Source organism: Lepus europaeus, chromosome 13 (assembly GCF_033115175.1).
Source record: "Lepus europaeus isolate LE1 chromosome 13, mLepTim1.pri, whole genome shotgun sequence".
Lineage (NCBI taxonomy): Eukaryota > Metazoa > Chordata > Mammalia > Lagomorpha > Leporidae > Lepus > Lepus europaeus.
In genome coordinates, this window is record NC_084839.1 from 35,550,119 (window position 1) to 35,566,152 (window position 16,034).

Genomic DNA, 16,034 nt, shown 5'->3' on the forward strand with positions numbered 1-16,034 from the left:
TTAAATATGAGCTCCAACTTCAAGAATCATCCCTTAGAACGTTCACATGAGAAATTGCTTTTTATATGCTCTGACTAAACAGTAAATAATTTTCTGGGGCCAGCATTGTGGTACAGCGGGTTAAGTTACCACTGTGATGCCGGCATCTCATATGGGCATGGCTGCTCTGCTTCCAATCCAGCTCCCTGCAGCTGAAGATGGCCCAAGTACTCGGTTCCCGGCACTCATGAGGGAGACCTGGATGAAGTTCCTGGCTCCTGGCTTCAGCCTGGCCCAGTCCTGGTCATTATGGCCATTTGGGGAGTGAACCAGTGGATAGAAGCTCTAGCTTTCTCTCTCTCTCTGTGTCTCTGACTTACCATGTTACAAAAATAGCTTTCTGTGATGTGAGAGGGTTGTTTTCTTTGCATTTGAGGGGTAAAATGTACCCAGCAGCCAGAGATAAAAGAGACCTGAGAACCATGGCGGGACGAGCAACACCGGGCAGATGGGTGTTGCAGCTTGACACAAAGCTCAGACACCACTGAAGTTCTGCCTTTAGGGGGCAGACTTCTTTCTCTGATCAGTACCAAACATTCAACATCCATGGGTTCATAAAGCTGTTAAGTGGATCATGTTAGTTATTTCACTCTAGTGATCTCACAGAGTAAAACCAAATAAAATGAGGACTATCTTCTAAAGTCCAGTGCTTCTCCAAATTTAATGTGCATAAGGATCACCAGGAGATACTGTTAAAATGAACAATCTGACTCAGTAGACACAGGTGGGCCTGAGATTCTAACAAGCTCCCCAGTGTTCTCTATGAACAACACTTCGAGTAGCAAGGCCTTAACCCCTTACTGCTTTAACCTTCATTCACTGTCTTGAGTAGGATCACGACTCTGCACAAAATAAGGCGCCCGTGGTCTCCATAGGTTGCAAGATGTGAGTCTTCAGTGACCACTGAGACATATTTGTCTTTTCTGTTCTTTGAGAGTGTCATAAGGTTTCCATTAACCATGAGGAGAGAGGAGTGGGTGTTGTAGCATTACAGTCGCTGCTTGGGATACCTGCATTCCATACTGGAGTGCTGGTTCAAGGGTTCAAGTCCTGGCTGCTCCACTTCCCATCCAGGTTCTTGCTAATGCATCCTGGGAGGCAACAGATGATGGTTTAAATGCTTGGGTCCCTGCCACCTACACAGGAGACCCGGATGGAATTCTGAAGTCAGGCCTAGTTCTAGGGAGCTTCTGAGGAGTTAGCCAATGGATGGAAGATCACTCTCTTTCTCTGTTGCTTTGCTTTTCAAGTAGATGAACATAAGCAAACTTTTTTAAAGTTCACAAAAATATTTTAGAAAATACTATAGATTTTCATAAAGTTAATAGAGGTGACAATGAAAAAGTTTGCAAATACCACAGGTTTGCTTGGTTATTACTCAGTGGCTGATTGGAGAGTCACAAGAACATCCACCAAGACAGTTCTGAGCTTGTTTGGAATTGTATTAAATGTCACACACATGTGCAGTTACAGTGCTTCCCACCCCTACAAAGGACCAGTGCAGAGCACTGACATCTAATCTTTGGCATACTTGCACATTAAAAGAAGCTTAAATATGTGCACAGGAATGAAGAAGTTTAATTTGAGGCTTCCAGGGCTGGTGCTGTGGCACAGTGGGTTAAAGCCCTGGTCAGCAGTGCCAACATCCCAAATGGGCACCAGTTCCAGTCCTGGCTGCTCCTCTTCCGATCCAGCTCTCTGCTATGGCCTAAGAAAGCAGTGAAGATGGCCTAAGTGCTTGGGCCCCTGCACCTGCATGGGAAACATGGAAAAAGCTCCCGGCTCCTGGCTTTGGATCAGCTCAGCTTCAGCCACTGTGGCCATTTGGGGGCTGAAGAAGCAGATGGAAGATCTCTCTCTGGGGCTCTACCTCTCTCTGTAACTCTGCCTTTCAAATAAATAAAATAAATCTTAAAAAAAAAAAAACACAAAAACAAAACTGAGGCTTCCACAAGTTGGTGTACCAGCAGTCTGTGTTACACTAACTTTCAATAGAAAAGACATTTGGTTGTATGCATATTTTTAGATTGTAGTTTCATAAAATAATTCGAAATAGATTGTTACCTATTAAACGTGAATCATGTTTGCAGAACCCCTAAAGCATCTTTGCAAGATACCCCCTTTCCTGAATAGAGAAATAAAGATGTCTAAAAAAGAAGTTCCTAATAAATTGTAATAGTAGGAAGAACTTTTTGACATAGCTTAAATATATTATATATTCTAAAAATATGTTTCCCCAGTTTTTGGCTTCTCTTTTCATGTTCTCAGTAGAATCTCTCATAAACCAGAGTTACTGATTCAACAAACTGAATGCCATGTGTAGTTGGAGGTACTGGGGGTGAACCGCAAAGTGCATTAAAGTGTCAAGGTTTATCAATATTTTCCTGCCTGACTTGCTCTTCTTGTTTTAATACCCAAGATCATATTTATTTAGATTCTAAATATTTTATAGTTTTTTTTTCATATTTAAACCCTTAATCCATTTAGAATCGCTGGGAAAATGAGGTCTAATTTATTCTTATTTTTCAGAGATGACCAGTGGTCAGCACCAATTTTTGAATTCATCCTTTCCCTACTGCCCTGTAGCAGCACCTTTATCTTATGCTGTTTGCCAACATATATTTTACACTCATTTTCATTGACTTTCAGGAAATTTGCTGTATCAGCAAAAATCCCTGAAACCAAGTGGTGTCAGAAGTGCTGTGTTGGTAAGTGAAGTGTCAGTCACAGGTGGCTCTCCTGTGTTGCAGAGTGGTCAAGGCTCATTTGAAATGTGGTATAGAATAGCACTACCCAGGGAACCCTGCCATCACTGTTCACGCTTCTCCCTTAAGTAAAACAAGCTTGCTGACCATTCCACCTCGGTGTAGGCTAAGCTTGATACGGCACCTTGCATATTACAGGTGTTCGGCAGATAATTTATTGATTGGCTACATGGAGACTGGGTCAATGACTCTTTTTTATCAGAAGGCTTTTGCCACCCCGTGTCCCCGATGGGTTCCTCTGCTGACCATCCTTCACCACTCTGCTTGGTGGGACTGCGTGCATTCTTTCCGCTGGATTTCTGTGCCTCTGATAGGTGCCATCTTGTGCTCGTCATGTGGGTTATAGTCTCCCTGCTCACATTCCCCCAGCCTAAGTTCCTTCCGTTTTAATTAGCCATAAAACTCTGAGCAGGGCTGGTGTTGCAGCACAGTGCATTATGCTATTGTAACTCGTGCTGCCGGCATCTCATACTGGGGTGCTCGCGTTTCTAATCCAGTTTCTTGCTAATGGGCCTGGTAGGCAGTGGTGGTGGCTCCAGTATCTGGGTTCCTGCCACCCACGTGGAAGACCTGGAGGGAATTCCTGGCTCCTGGCTTCTGCCTGACCTAGCTCTGCCTATTATGGGCATCTGGGTAATGAATTAGGAGATAGAAGTTCTGTCTCACCCCCACCCCAAACAACAAAACTTTTGGAATCATATGTGGACTCTGATACTTCTATAGCAACTATCTCTGCAGAAAGCAATAGAGATACAGATTCAATTCAGCATCATGTTTACCAAGTATGTGACAGTCAGTTGTAGTCTCCCTGCTCACATTCCCCCAGCACCATGAAAAACAGGTTTATGTATGTTGTGAACAATGTCCCTGAACACTATTAGGGGAAAAAAAGAAGCTTTTGGGGCCAGTGCTGTATGTAGCTGGTAAAGCTGCTGCCTACAGTACCAGCATCTCACATGGGCCCTGGATCATGAACTAGAGGCTCCACTCCTGATCCAGCTCCCTGATATGGCCTGAGAAAGCAGCAGAAAATGGCCCAAGTGCTTGGGCTCCTGCACCCATGTGGGAGACCCAGAAGAAGCTCCTGGCACCTGGCTTCAGATGGGCCCAGCTCTGGCCATTGTGGCCATTTGGGAAGTGAATCAGTGGATGGAAGATCTTTCTCTCTCTCTGCTTCTGCCTCTGCCTCTCTGTAATTCTGCCTTTCAAATAAAAAAAAAATTTTTTTTTAAAGAAGCTTTTGATTTATTCTAACAAAAACTTTACTAACTTCCTTAAAACTCAATAAAGCTTTGCTTAAGGCCTAAAATGTCGTTTCACAATCTTGTACTTTCTTTTTCAGCAACCCTAGGCTATTATGGTAGACACCCTGCTGGCATCAAAACTGACCAGATGGCAGTCTGCATCCCTGCCTCGGCACTGTTCCTGCCTAGCCACCAACTCAGCAGGTCTTGAGATAGTTTTTTAAAGCACCCAGGAGCCAACTTGAAGAAGCCCTCACTGGCTTAATTAATGGACAATTTCAGCATCAGAGAGAACAATGACTGCAAAGACCTGGAAACTTCCAGTACCCAAAATTCATGTTTATAGTGATGTCCCTCCCTCCCCCAACCCCTACCAGTTCACTGCTAGAGTTGCTGACACGCAGCTCACCACCCCGAGTAGTCACAAATAAAGGAAATCATCACCCATTTATCGTATTCTGTTTTACAGTCACCAGAGTCCATGAGGGTAAGTTCTTTTCCATACAATTTCAACTAATAAATGCAGAAGGAATAATAAAATTAGAAGATGGCTATCTTTTATCCTCATGAAATCCTGGATACAGACAATAATTATCACTGCATGCTAAAACCATCAGGTAACAAGGTGGGCAGGGAAATGGATCATGGAGGGGATCGAACCAGTTATCTCTGGGGCCTACGAGTCAGCTGTAACATGGCCAAAAGTGGGAGAACCAGCCACTGGACGCCTCATGGTGTTGCGACAAGAACACAGCACCACATATGAAGGACTGTCTGAAAACAACAAGTGGGAGTCGGAATATGATCACGTCTCTACATAACAGCTTATAGGAAATACGGGTGAAAGACCGAGTTGCATCACAGCTGGGAAGCACCTAGCCAATCACGTATATGAGCCAGCAGTGTACAAAGTGTGGTTTTTGGGCCAGCAGCTTCAGCATCATCTGGAAATGTCAGAAATGCAGATTCTTGGGCCCTCCCTGACCTACTTATTAAATAAGAAACTTGGGCGTGGGGTGGGCAGGGGCTATTAGTGCCCAGTGATTCTGATGCATGCCCTGCCTGTGGGCCAGACCAGATGATTTTCTGGGCTTTGGATGGCCTGTGGGCCAGACGTTCCTCACCGCTGCAAAACAGCATGGAAAAGTAAAACACTTCTCCCTTCCCTGTGGAGAGGGGGAGACTGTGATAGAGTAACAGACTTAGGAGGCATAATTTAAAAAACTGAGTACCATGGTTTTGACCTGATCTCCTGAAAACTCACTTTAATTGAAAATAATCATGGTAATCATTACTTCTGTAGCAGGAGCATTAAGTTTACACCGACTTCTAATTCACAAAGAATTAGTAATTTGGTTCTTACAGAACCTGGAAAAGGGCCTTAAATAATGCACTTTTCCTCATATTCTGGAACTTTCTTTCACTTTGCTACTCTGGTTCTTTATACCTCTTCACCCCCACACTCTGTCTTTAGTTCTTCCAGTAGAACCTCCAAGTTACCTGGAAGAAAAGAGTCACCTTGGGGGCTGGTGCTGTGGCATAATGGGTTAAGCTCCTATCTGCGATGCCAGCATCTCATATGGGTGCTGGTTCGAGTCCCAGCTGCTCCACTTCACACCCAGCTTCCTGCTAATGCTCCTGGGAAAGCAGTGGAGGATGGCCCAGGTGCATGGGCCCCTGGACCCACATAAAAGACCTGGAAGAAGCTCCTGGCTCCTGGCTTCAGCCTGGCCCAGCTTGGGCTGTTGTGGCCTTTGGGGAGTGAACCAGTGGATAGAAAAATCTCTCTCTCTGGCTCTCCCTCTTTCTGTAACTCTGCCTTTCAAACAGATAAACAAATCTTAAAAAAAAAAAAAAAAAAAGAGTCACCACAAAGAAATGTATCAGCACCTTAGAAAATGTTACTTACGTTATGTTTATGGCAGAAATTAAGAGCCTGAAGTGTCTGCCACAGCACACTTTGGATCACTCCATCGGTAACGCTGTGGGGGAAGTAAAAAAGCAAATGAAAATTCCTGTAATAAAGCGCTAGGGGCAAGGGCTGGGAACTGCACAGGAGTGGGGCGGGGCTTGTCGGGGTCAAAGAACACCTAGCAAAGGAGGGCCCCCAGGTGTCTTTACAAAGGCTTTCATGGGGGCTGGCTGGTGTTGTGGCGCAGCGGTTAAGCTGCTGCTTACAATGCTGGCATCCCATATTGGAGTGTGGTTTGAGTCTCAGCTGCTCCACTTCTGATCCAGTTCCCTGTTAATGCACCTGGGGAAGCAGCGGAGGACGGTCCAAGTGCTTGGCGTACAGGAATTCCTGGCTTTGATCTGGCCCAGCCATGGCTGTTGCCGCCATTCAGGAAGTGAACCAGGGGATGGACGATCTCCCTCCACCTCTCCTTCTCTTTCACTCAACCTCATTTTTTTTTTTAAGATTTATTTATTTATTTGAAAGATGGAGTTACAGAGAGAGGTAGAGATACAGGGAGAGAGGTCTTCCATCCGCTAGTTCATTCCCCAAATGACTTCAACGGCTGGAGCTGAGCCAGTCCGAAGTCAGGAGCTTCTTCTGGGTCTCCAACGCAGGTGCAGGCCAAGGACTTGGGCCATTTTGTACTGCTTTCCCAGGCCACAATGGAGATCTGGATTGGAAGAGAAGCAGCCAGGACTAGAACTGGCGCCCATATGGGAAGCCAGCGCTTCAGCCCAGGGTTTTAACCCGCTGCACCACAGTGCTGGCCCCAGTCAGTCACTCTACCTCTTGAATAAATAATCTTTTTAAAAAGTTTTAACAGAGGGCCGACGCCATGGCTCACTAGGCTAATCCTCCACCTGCGGGGTCGGCACCCTGGGTTCTAGTCCCTGTTGGGGCGCCGGTTCTGTCCCGGTGGTTGCTCCACTTCCAGGCCAGCTCTCTGCTGTGGCCCAGGAGTGCAGTGGAGGATGGCCCAAGTGCTTGGGCCCTGCACCCCATGGGAGACCAGGAGGAAGCGCCTCGCTCCTGTCTTTGTATCAGTGTAGTGCACTGGCTGCAGTGTACCGGCCGTAGCAGCCATTTGGGGGGTGAACCAACGGAAAAAGGAAGACCTTTCTCTCTGTCTCTCTCTCACTGTCTAACTCTGTCAAAAAAAAATTAAAAGATTAAAAAGTTTTAACAGAAATTGCTTTACTAACATCATTATAGCTATGTGATTTTCTTTTATAATTTGAATGTTTACAAATGTAAAATGATACATGCTTATCACAAAAACACAAACAATATAGAAAAGTAAGGAGTAAAAATCTTGCCACCCCAAAATAATCAGTCATTTACGGCAGCTGTACATTCAGGCATCTCTGTTTTATTCTTTCTCTTTACTTTTTTTCTTTTTTAAAGAGTTATTTGAAAAGAAGAGTAACACAGAGAGACAGATATCTTCCATCTACTGGTTCTCTCCCTAATGGCTGCAATAGCTAGAGCTGGATCAGGTTGAAGCCAGGAGCCCAGAACTTCATCTGGGTCTCCTACACGGGTACAGGGGCCCAAGTCTTTCTAAAATATACTTTTTAAAGATTTATTTATTTATTTGAAAGGCAGAACTACAGAGAGGCAGAGAGAGACAGACATCTTCCATCTGCTGGTTCATTCCCCAAATGGCTGCAATGGCTAGAGTTGTGCCAATCTCAAGCCAGGAACCTGGAGCTTCTTCTGGGTCTTCCATGTGGGTACAGGGGTCTAAGGACCTGAGCCATGTTGTACTTCTTTCCCAGGCCACAGCAGAGAGCTGGACCAGAAGTGGAACAGCCAGGGCTCAAAGTGGCACCCATATGAGATGCTGGCACTGCAGGCGGTGGCTTTACCTGCCACACCATAGCACAGTCTCCCTTTATGAAATATTTGACGCATACAGGAATGAATACTAACAGGGACACATGTATTTCAGTGGCTGTTGAGAATCTCATTATGTGGCTGTGTCTTATTTTACTTAGTTCTCATTGATGAGTAGCTGCGTTTCTAGAAACACTTCCATCAGTATCTGTAATCATCTAGCTTATTGCAGCTGTACAATTATTTCATTAAGATAAACTCAGAAGTGGGATTTTTAAAACTCAATGATAGCATATGTTATATTTTGACCCTGCAGTGATAAACGTGAGGTAGAGACTTTTTGCAGGGCAAAAGGTATAATTGGAAGAGGGTAGTTGAATCCACCCAGTTCATGTTCATGTAAACACTCAAGCATGTGCTGGAGTTATTTTGTAACAGTTATGTGCATCTGGTGTATAGGCAGGCTTAGAGCAAACACCGGCCAGGGAGAATAAAGGTCCTGCAAGAATGGGAGGCTGTAAGCCTCATGTCCTGGCAGAATTGCCACGCTGTGTATTTTCCACTGGAGAACTGGGGACCTGGGAACTCTGCATCTTGTCAGGAGAATTCTGCTTTATGTAACCATCTCTGTGAAGTTACAGCAGCTGCATTCTCTTTACCTTTTCTGTTGGTGCTTTCCTACCCCTCCCATCTCTGTCCCATGATGATGCTTTCACATTTACACACTGCCAAACTACCCTCTCTGGGGAAGGTTATACCCACTTCCACTCCCACCAAACATCTGTGCGTCTAAGTCCCTAGCTCCTCACTGTCTTGCCAACATTTAGGTTTGCCAATGGTACGTTTGCCAATCTGGTTAAAATAAAAAGATGTCTTGTTTTGGTTATTAGCTGTAACTCATTACTCTTCAGTGGTTATTAATTTTCACAAGATACTGGACACTGTGGTTCTCCTCTTGTGTGCTACAATTCATTTTTTGATTGGGCTGTTCACTTGTTTCTTGACTTACGGGGCTCTGAGTTTATCAGGGTCTGTTACATATGCTGTAAACATTCCTCTCTGTGGGTTGTCTTCCAGCCCCGTCGACAGAGATGGGGCTGTTTGCGTATTTTCCAAGGGTTTCTTTTACTAAATGTCTACTATAAGGATTTTTTTAATTGTAAAAATTTGCAATTTTGTAATCCTCCAAACATATCTCTCTTTCATATTTAGTACTTTGTCATTTTTGGATTTTAAATCATATATTTAGATCATTTGTGAACTTATACAGATGTAGCTGGTTTTACCGTGGGACAGTCCCTGAAGACTAAAGGCACAGCTACAATGAACAACCACGTGAGGCCGGACTGTATGCAGAGAGGCAGAGAGCACCGTGGGGAGGTATTTTTCTCAGAAAAGCTTCCTGATCTTGGATCACAATTATAGTGGCACACCCTTGACATCAGGAGTCTGGCACAACCCTTGACCTCGACTTTTCTAACCGTTGTAGAAGCACCCAATTCTCCATACTGTCTCTCTCCCATGAGAGTGGACACTTAGCCTGGCAGTCACGATGCCTGGGTCCCCCACTGGACTGCCCGAGTTTGACTTCTGGCTCTGGTTCCTGACTCCAGCTTCCAGCTAAGACAGGCCCTGGTAGGCAGTGGTGATGACTTCAGTAACTGGGATTCCGCCACGTACATGAGAGACCTGGAATGTGATCTTGGCTCCTGGCTTCAGACCCCGCTCAGCCCTGGACCACTCTTACCCCTGTCCAGCCTTGGCAGGTATTTGGAGAGTGAGCCAGCGGATAGAAGTGAGCTCAATCTCCTTCTGACTCGTAAGTAAAGAAAACACACACAAATCCCTTTACACTTGAAATGTCCATTTTCTGTACTGAATACTAACAGCATTTTGCCCTTTCCTTTGTACCTAAAGCCCAACCTGAACCAACGTTGTTTAAAGTGTTTCTTTTTAATGCAAGAGGCAGAAAGAAGAGTGTGATAGCAATTTGAGCACTTACGGGAGCTGACAGTTTGAATCCCAGCAGTTCTGCTTCCTGGATTTCAACCTTGGGCAAATTATTTAAGATCTCTGTACTTGCAATTTTCCTCACGTTCAAAACTGTGACTGCCTAGTGCTGGCACTGTGGTGCAGCAGGCTGAGCTGCTGCTTGCGATGTCAGCACCCATACTGGAGAGCTGGTTTGAGTACCAGCTGCTCTGCTTCTAATCCAGCTCCCCACCAAAGCAGTGAGGAAGACAGTGGGAGACCAGGATGGGGCTCCTGGCTCCTTGTTCCAGCCTGGCCCACCCCTGGCTGTTGCAGCCACATGAGGAGTGAATCAGTGGATGGAAGACCTCTGTCTCTCCTTCCCTTTCTCTTTGTTGCTCTGCCTTTTAAATAAATAATCTTTAAAAAAAGCAATCAACTCCATAAATATGCTTGGGTTTTATCACCCACAGGGGTTCAGGAGAGGAGGGCTTGAGATCAGATGAGGCCAGTAGATGGAGTTGAGACCCCTGTACAGCCACAAAAGAGGCCCAAAAGGATAGCAAAAGGCCCTGAGGGAAGAGAGAGCTGGGAGTGTGGGAAAATCATCAAGGAAGCCAGCGTGGCTGAAGCCCGAGTGAAATACGTGGACGCTTAGAGTGGGCTGAACCCTGGACAGCCTTATGGAGCCAGATCTTGGTCAGGAATTAGGGTTTTACTCTAAATCTAAAGCCATGGAAAGCAATGAAGGAACTGACAAAACACGGAGAACGGATTTCTGGGGGCAACGTGGAGACATGAAGGCTGGTTAGGAAGGTCATTCAACAATCCAGGTGAGAGCTGGTGATCTAGATTAGGATGATAGGGCTGGGAAGGCAGGGAAATGGATTTCAACCCTTAGGGGGACTGGCAGGGATGCAGCACACTGTCCTATCCATGCAGGATTGGAATGCTGGGTGGGGTCTTAGACTACAGGTACAGGGGATTAAACACTGACACTGGGAAACGCTAAAGGGACGATGAAGGTCTTAAAACAGAAACAAGGCATCCCAGTTCAAGCAATTCAGACTGGACTGCTCAGAGATGCTCTGGGGTGTTAACTACATCTTGAACATTGGAGTGGCCTGGGCACTCCTCCCAGATTGTCCATCTAGCCAACTTCTCCCCCTTTCAAAGGTCCAGCCCAAATGTATGTCACCTTCTCTGTAGAATCTTCCCTGATTCCCCAGGGCTAACAGAGGTTCGAGCTTACATTCTAGTGCACATGGAAAAAACAAATCATTAAAGAGGTAGGGAGGGGAGCCGGTGCTGTGGCGTAGCGGGTTAATGCCCTTGCCTGAAGCGCCAGCATCCCATATGGGTACTGGTTCGAGACCTGACTGCTCCACTTCCAATCCAGCTCTCTACTATGGCCTGGAAAAGCAGTAGAAGATGGCTCGAGTCCTTGGGCCCCTGCACCCATGTGGGAGACCCGGAAGAAGCTCCTGGCTCCTGGCTTCGGATTGGCGCAGCTCTAGCCATTGCGCCATCTGGAGAGTGAACCATTGGATAAAAGACCTCTCTCTCTCTCTCTCTCTCTCTGCCTCTCCTCTCTCTGTGTAACTCTGACTTGCAAATAAATAAATAAATATTTAAAAAAAAGAAAGGTAGGGATCGGTGAATGTTCTATCTCTCCCATTAATCAAATAAATTAAATAAATTTAAAATAAGGTACTATTTCTCATCTATTAAATTTGGATAGATTTTTTTTAATTTTTTTTTATTTTTGACAGGCAGAGTGGACAGTGAGAGAGAGACAGAGAGAAAGGTCTTCCTTTTGCCGTTGGTTCACCCTCCAATGGCCGCCGCGGTAGGCGCGCTGCGGCCGGCGCACCGCGCTGATCCGATGGCAAGAGCCAGGTGCTTCTCCTGGTCTCCCATGGGGTGCAGGGCCCAAGGACTTTTTATAAAACCAACATACCAGTATTATCAACAATCAAGGAATCAGACCCTCTCATTCACAGCTAGAGATAGTATAGTTAGGAGGGAAATTTGGCAACATATATCAACAGTTTATTTTTTTGTTTGTTTTGTTTTTTTTTACAGGCAGAGTGGAGAGTGAGAGAGACAGAGAGAAAGGTCTTCCTTTTTGCCGTTGGTTCACCCTCCAATGGCCGCTGTGGCCGGCGTGCTGCGGCCGGCACACTGCGCTGATCCAAAGGCAGGAGCCAGGTGCTTCTCCTGGTCTCCCATGCGGGTGCAGGGCCCAAGCACTTGGGCCATCCTTCACTGCCTTCCTGGGCCATAGCAGAGAGCTGGCCTGGAAGAGGGGCAACCGGGATAGAATCCGGTGCCCCAATCGGGACTAGAACCCGGTGTGCCGGCGCCGCAAGGCGGAGGATTAGCCTGTTAAGCCACGGCGCCGGCCATATCAACAGTTTTTAAACTGTTTTCATCATTTGTCTAAGAAATTCCATTTAGAGGAGCTGGTGTCGTAGTAGGCTAAGTCTCCGCCTGCGGTACCTGCATCCCATATGGGTGCCAGTTTGTGTCCCAGCTGCTCCACTTCTGATCCAGCTCCTTGCTGATGGCCTGGGAAAGCAGTGGAAGATGGCCCAGGTGCTTGGGCCCCTGCACCCACATGGGAGACCTGGAAGTTCCTAGGTCCTGGTTTTGGGTAGGGCCAGCAATGGCTGTTGTGGCCATTTGGGAAGTGGACCAGCAGATGGAGGACCTCTCTCTCTGTCTGTCTCTCTCTGTCTCTCTCTCTCTAATTCTGCCTCTCAAATAAATAAATAAATTCCACTCAGAGAAATGTATAATAAGAAAACAATCAGATAGGGGTAAAAAACTATACATAAGAGCGTTCAACACACGATACTATATTTTAACAAAAAAGTACCTAATTTTCCAATAGTAAAAATTTGGTTACATACATGTTAGTTTATCTATACAATGTTGGAATATGCATTTAGCCCATTCAAAAGTGTGCTGTTAAAAAGACTAACATCCCAGGTAAATATTCATGAGATGGGATATGAATACAACAGAATGCTAAGTAAAACTGAAAACTTTGAATGTTGCTTATATTCTAGTGGATGTATGTATGCATATTACTTTTAAAGAAAAACTTAATATGAAAACAGTTAGATGGTATATTAATTCATATTCCAACTTTATCATGAGCCAGCAGGGTTTTGCACGTTGACTTGGAGGATGAAGATGGGTGTGTTTATAAACTAGTTTACAAATTAACACACATTTAATACTGTGCTCACCATGCTTTTTTTTTTTTTTTAATAATCAGGAAAGGACACTGAATTTATCAACATTTCAAATTTTATCAGTTGTGCGTAGTTTTTTATCCTTTGATTTATTAGGGAATTATACAAGTGCATTTCCCAATGTCAAAGCAGAGGTCATTCCTTGAGCTTACATAACCCAGTATGTCAGCCTCAAAAAGCACTGTGATTTACATTTGTGATACACTTGTCTTTCCACTTATATTTCTTCTAGGTTAGTATCTGTTCTCCCTTTGAGCACATCCTGAGTTCAGAGATGGGTAGCTATCTCAGTAGACAATGGGAATGGCTGTGGCATTTGAAATTTGCCATAGTGAATTCTACTACGTAATGAAATGGAGAACTGGCCACACAGAACTTCAGTTTCTCGAAAACTTACCCATTTGGGTTTCTTTCCAGCTCATTTAAAAGTGTATGATCACAGTATTCAAAAACTAAATGCATTTTCCTTTTCCTCCTGAACACCTCAATGAGGTTCACAAGGTTTGGGTGTTTTAATTGCTGCAAAGGAATTGAAACACAAGGTTTAACGATCTGTTTCCAGTAACAGTTTCTCCCCATACTTCTCACAACTTCAAGACCTTGCTTTATCATTTTGTGTGCATCTCTTGTGTATAATTTGATTATACTCAGAAGAGAAACTGCTCTTAGTAAGTCATAGAGTTTTCATCTAATGCAGCCATAATTGATGGTAATGAAAGTGCCTGCATATCTCTGATGACTGCAAATAGAATATACACGTTAAAATACAACCACTGAGATCAAACACACAGTGAGCACTTTCTGTAAACTCTAAATATCCAATTTATAAAATAACCTGAATAAAAAAATTGAGGCAGGAGCTGGTTTTATGGTGCAGTGGGTTAAGCTGCCACCTGCATATGGGTGCAGGTTCGAGTCCTGGCTGCTCCACTTCCAATCCAGCCCCCTGGTAATGCACCTGGGAAAGCAGCAGAGGGTGGCCCACGTGCTTGGGCCTCTACACCCTTGTGGGAGATTCGGATGGAGTTCTGGGATCCTGGCTTCTGCCTGGCCCAGCCCCAGTTGTTTGGGCCATTTGGCGAGAGAACCAGCGGCTGGAAGACCTCTCTTTGTCTCTGCCTTTCTCTCTGTAACTCCGTCTTTCAAACAAATAAATAAATTTTAATAAAAAACCCTCAGGCAATGGAATTATTGAGAAAAAGATTATGAAAATAATCAATACCCACTTAGCTTACATGTTGCCAAGAATTTACTATAAATGTCAGCTGGGTTTATTTCTTTAATTTTATGGTTTGTTTTGTTTTGTTTTGTTTTGTCAGCTGGATTTAGACTCAGTCTGGATTGTAGTGTTGGCTCTAAGCAATATGGAAAATGGGATTAAAGGATAAGTTTATAGAGGTGGTACTGTGGCTCAGTGGATTAAAGCTGTGGCCCACAGTGCTGGCATCCCATGTGGGCACTGGTTCAAGACCCACTGCTCCACTTCTGATCCAGCTCCCTACTGATGTGCTTGGGAAAGTGGCATAAGGTGTATCAAGTGTGTGGGACCCTGCACCCACATGGGAGACACAGAAGAAGCTCTTGGCTCCTGGCTTCAGCCTGGCCCAGCCCTGGTCGTTGTGGCCATCTGAGGAAGTGAACCAGAGGATAGAACGTCTCTGTCTCTCCTTCTCTTGAATTTTGCTTTTCAAATAAATAAATATATTTTTTAAAAATATAAATTTATATAGATGCAAATTATTTTTGAAATCTATGAAGAGCTTTCTCATGATGTGCATTTCCATGAACTTTCTGAAGACCTTACACACTAACTCACAACTTTCAAATATGATTAAACCACTTATTCTAAGAAGTCTCCTCGGCTGGCACCGCAGCTCACTAGGCTAATCCTCTGCCTGCGGCGCCGGCACACCGGGTTCTAGTCCTGGTTGGGGTGCCAGATTCTGTCCCGGTTGCCCCTCTTCCAGGACAGCTCTCTGCTGTGGCCCGGGAGTGCAGTGGAGGATGGCCCAAGTGCTTGGGCCCTGCACCCGCATGGGAGACCAGGAGGAAGCACCTGGCTCCTGGCTTCGGATCAGCACAGCGCCAGCTGTAGCGGCCATTTGGGGGGTGAACCATTGGAAGGAAGACCTTTCTCTATGTCTCTGTCTCTCTCATTGTCCATTCTGCCTGTCCAAAAAAAAAAGAAGTCTCCTCAGTGAGCTTGTGCTTTTAACTTTTCTGTATTTTCAGCTCAGATTTTGATTCTGTTGTTCTTTCTTGTGTGCTTTTTTTTTTTAAGATTTTATTTATTTATTTGAGAAGCAGAGTTACAGACTGAGAGAAGGAGATACAAACAGAAAGGACTTCCATCTGCTGATTCACTCCCCACATGGCCGCAATGGCCAGAGCTAGGCGGATCCAAACCCAGGAGGCAGGAGTTTCTTCGAGGTCTCCCATGCAGGCACAGGGGCCCAAGCACTGGGGCTATCTTCCACTGCTTTCCCATGAGCACTAGTAGGGAGCTGGATCAGAAGTGGAGCAGCTGGGACTCAAACCTGCGCCCATATGGGATGTTGGCATTGCAAGTGGAGGCTTAGTCTACTCTGCCACAGTGCTGTCCCCGAAGTGTAGATGCTTTATGTGTTAAAGTACATTCCCAGACTGAAGCAGTGCACAGGGCAGCCTCTGTTTAGTATTGAAGCCAAAGGAAAAACGTTGATTAAGTCAGATAATCCGCCACTACCGTGACTATATAATTTATCACCCAAACCAGCATAAGATAAAAACCAGAGCTGTCCCAACAAACTGCACACATGGTCACCCTGCCTGTAACTAGGGAGACCGTATTCATATAACCTAACAAACATGCTACCACACTTCTGAAAGGCCATGGTCACCAGAGAGTCCTCCGGGCCAGAAACTATAAACCAGGATGTTCCCAGCAAACCAGGGTATATAATCACTCCTATTTATAACT

At 45.1% G+C, this 16,034-nt stretch overlaps 1 protein-coding gene across 4 annotated transcripts in view; it reads right to left on the bottom strand.

The window, feature by feature from the left end:
* Positions 1–16,034, bottom strand: part of CDKL4 (cyclin dependent kinase like 4) — a 51,037-nt gene that overhangs the window by 20,593 nt on the left and 14,410 nt on the right. For all 4 annotated transcript variants that reach the window (XM_062210186.1, XM_062210188.1, XM_062210185.1 and 1 more), the window contains exons 3-4: positions 13,473–13,594; positions 5,958–6,030 (exon numbers count right to left, since the gene is read on the bottom strand). In XM_062210186.1, coding sequence (XP_062066170.1) covers positions 5,958–6,030; positions 13,473–13,594 — 195 coding nt within the window. The remainder of the gene's footprint in view (positions 1–5,957; positions 6,031–13,472; positions 13,595–16,034) is intronic.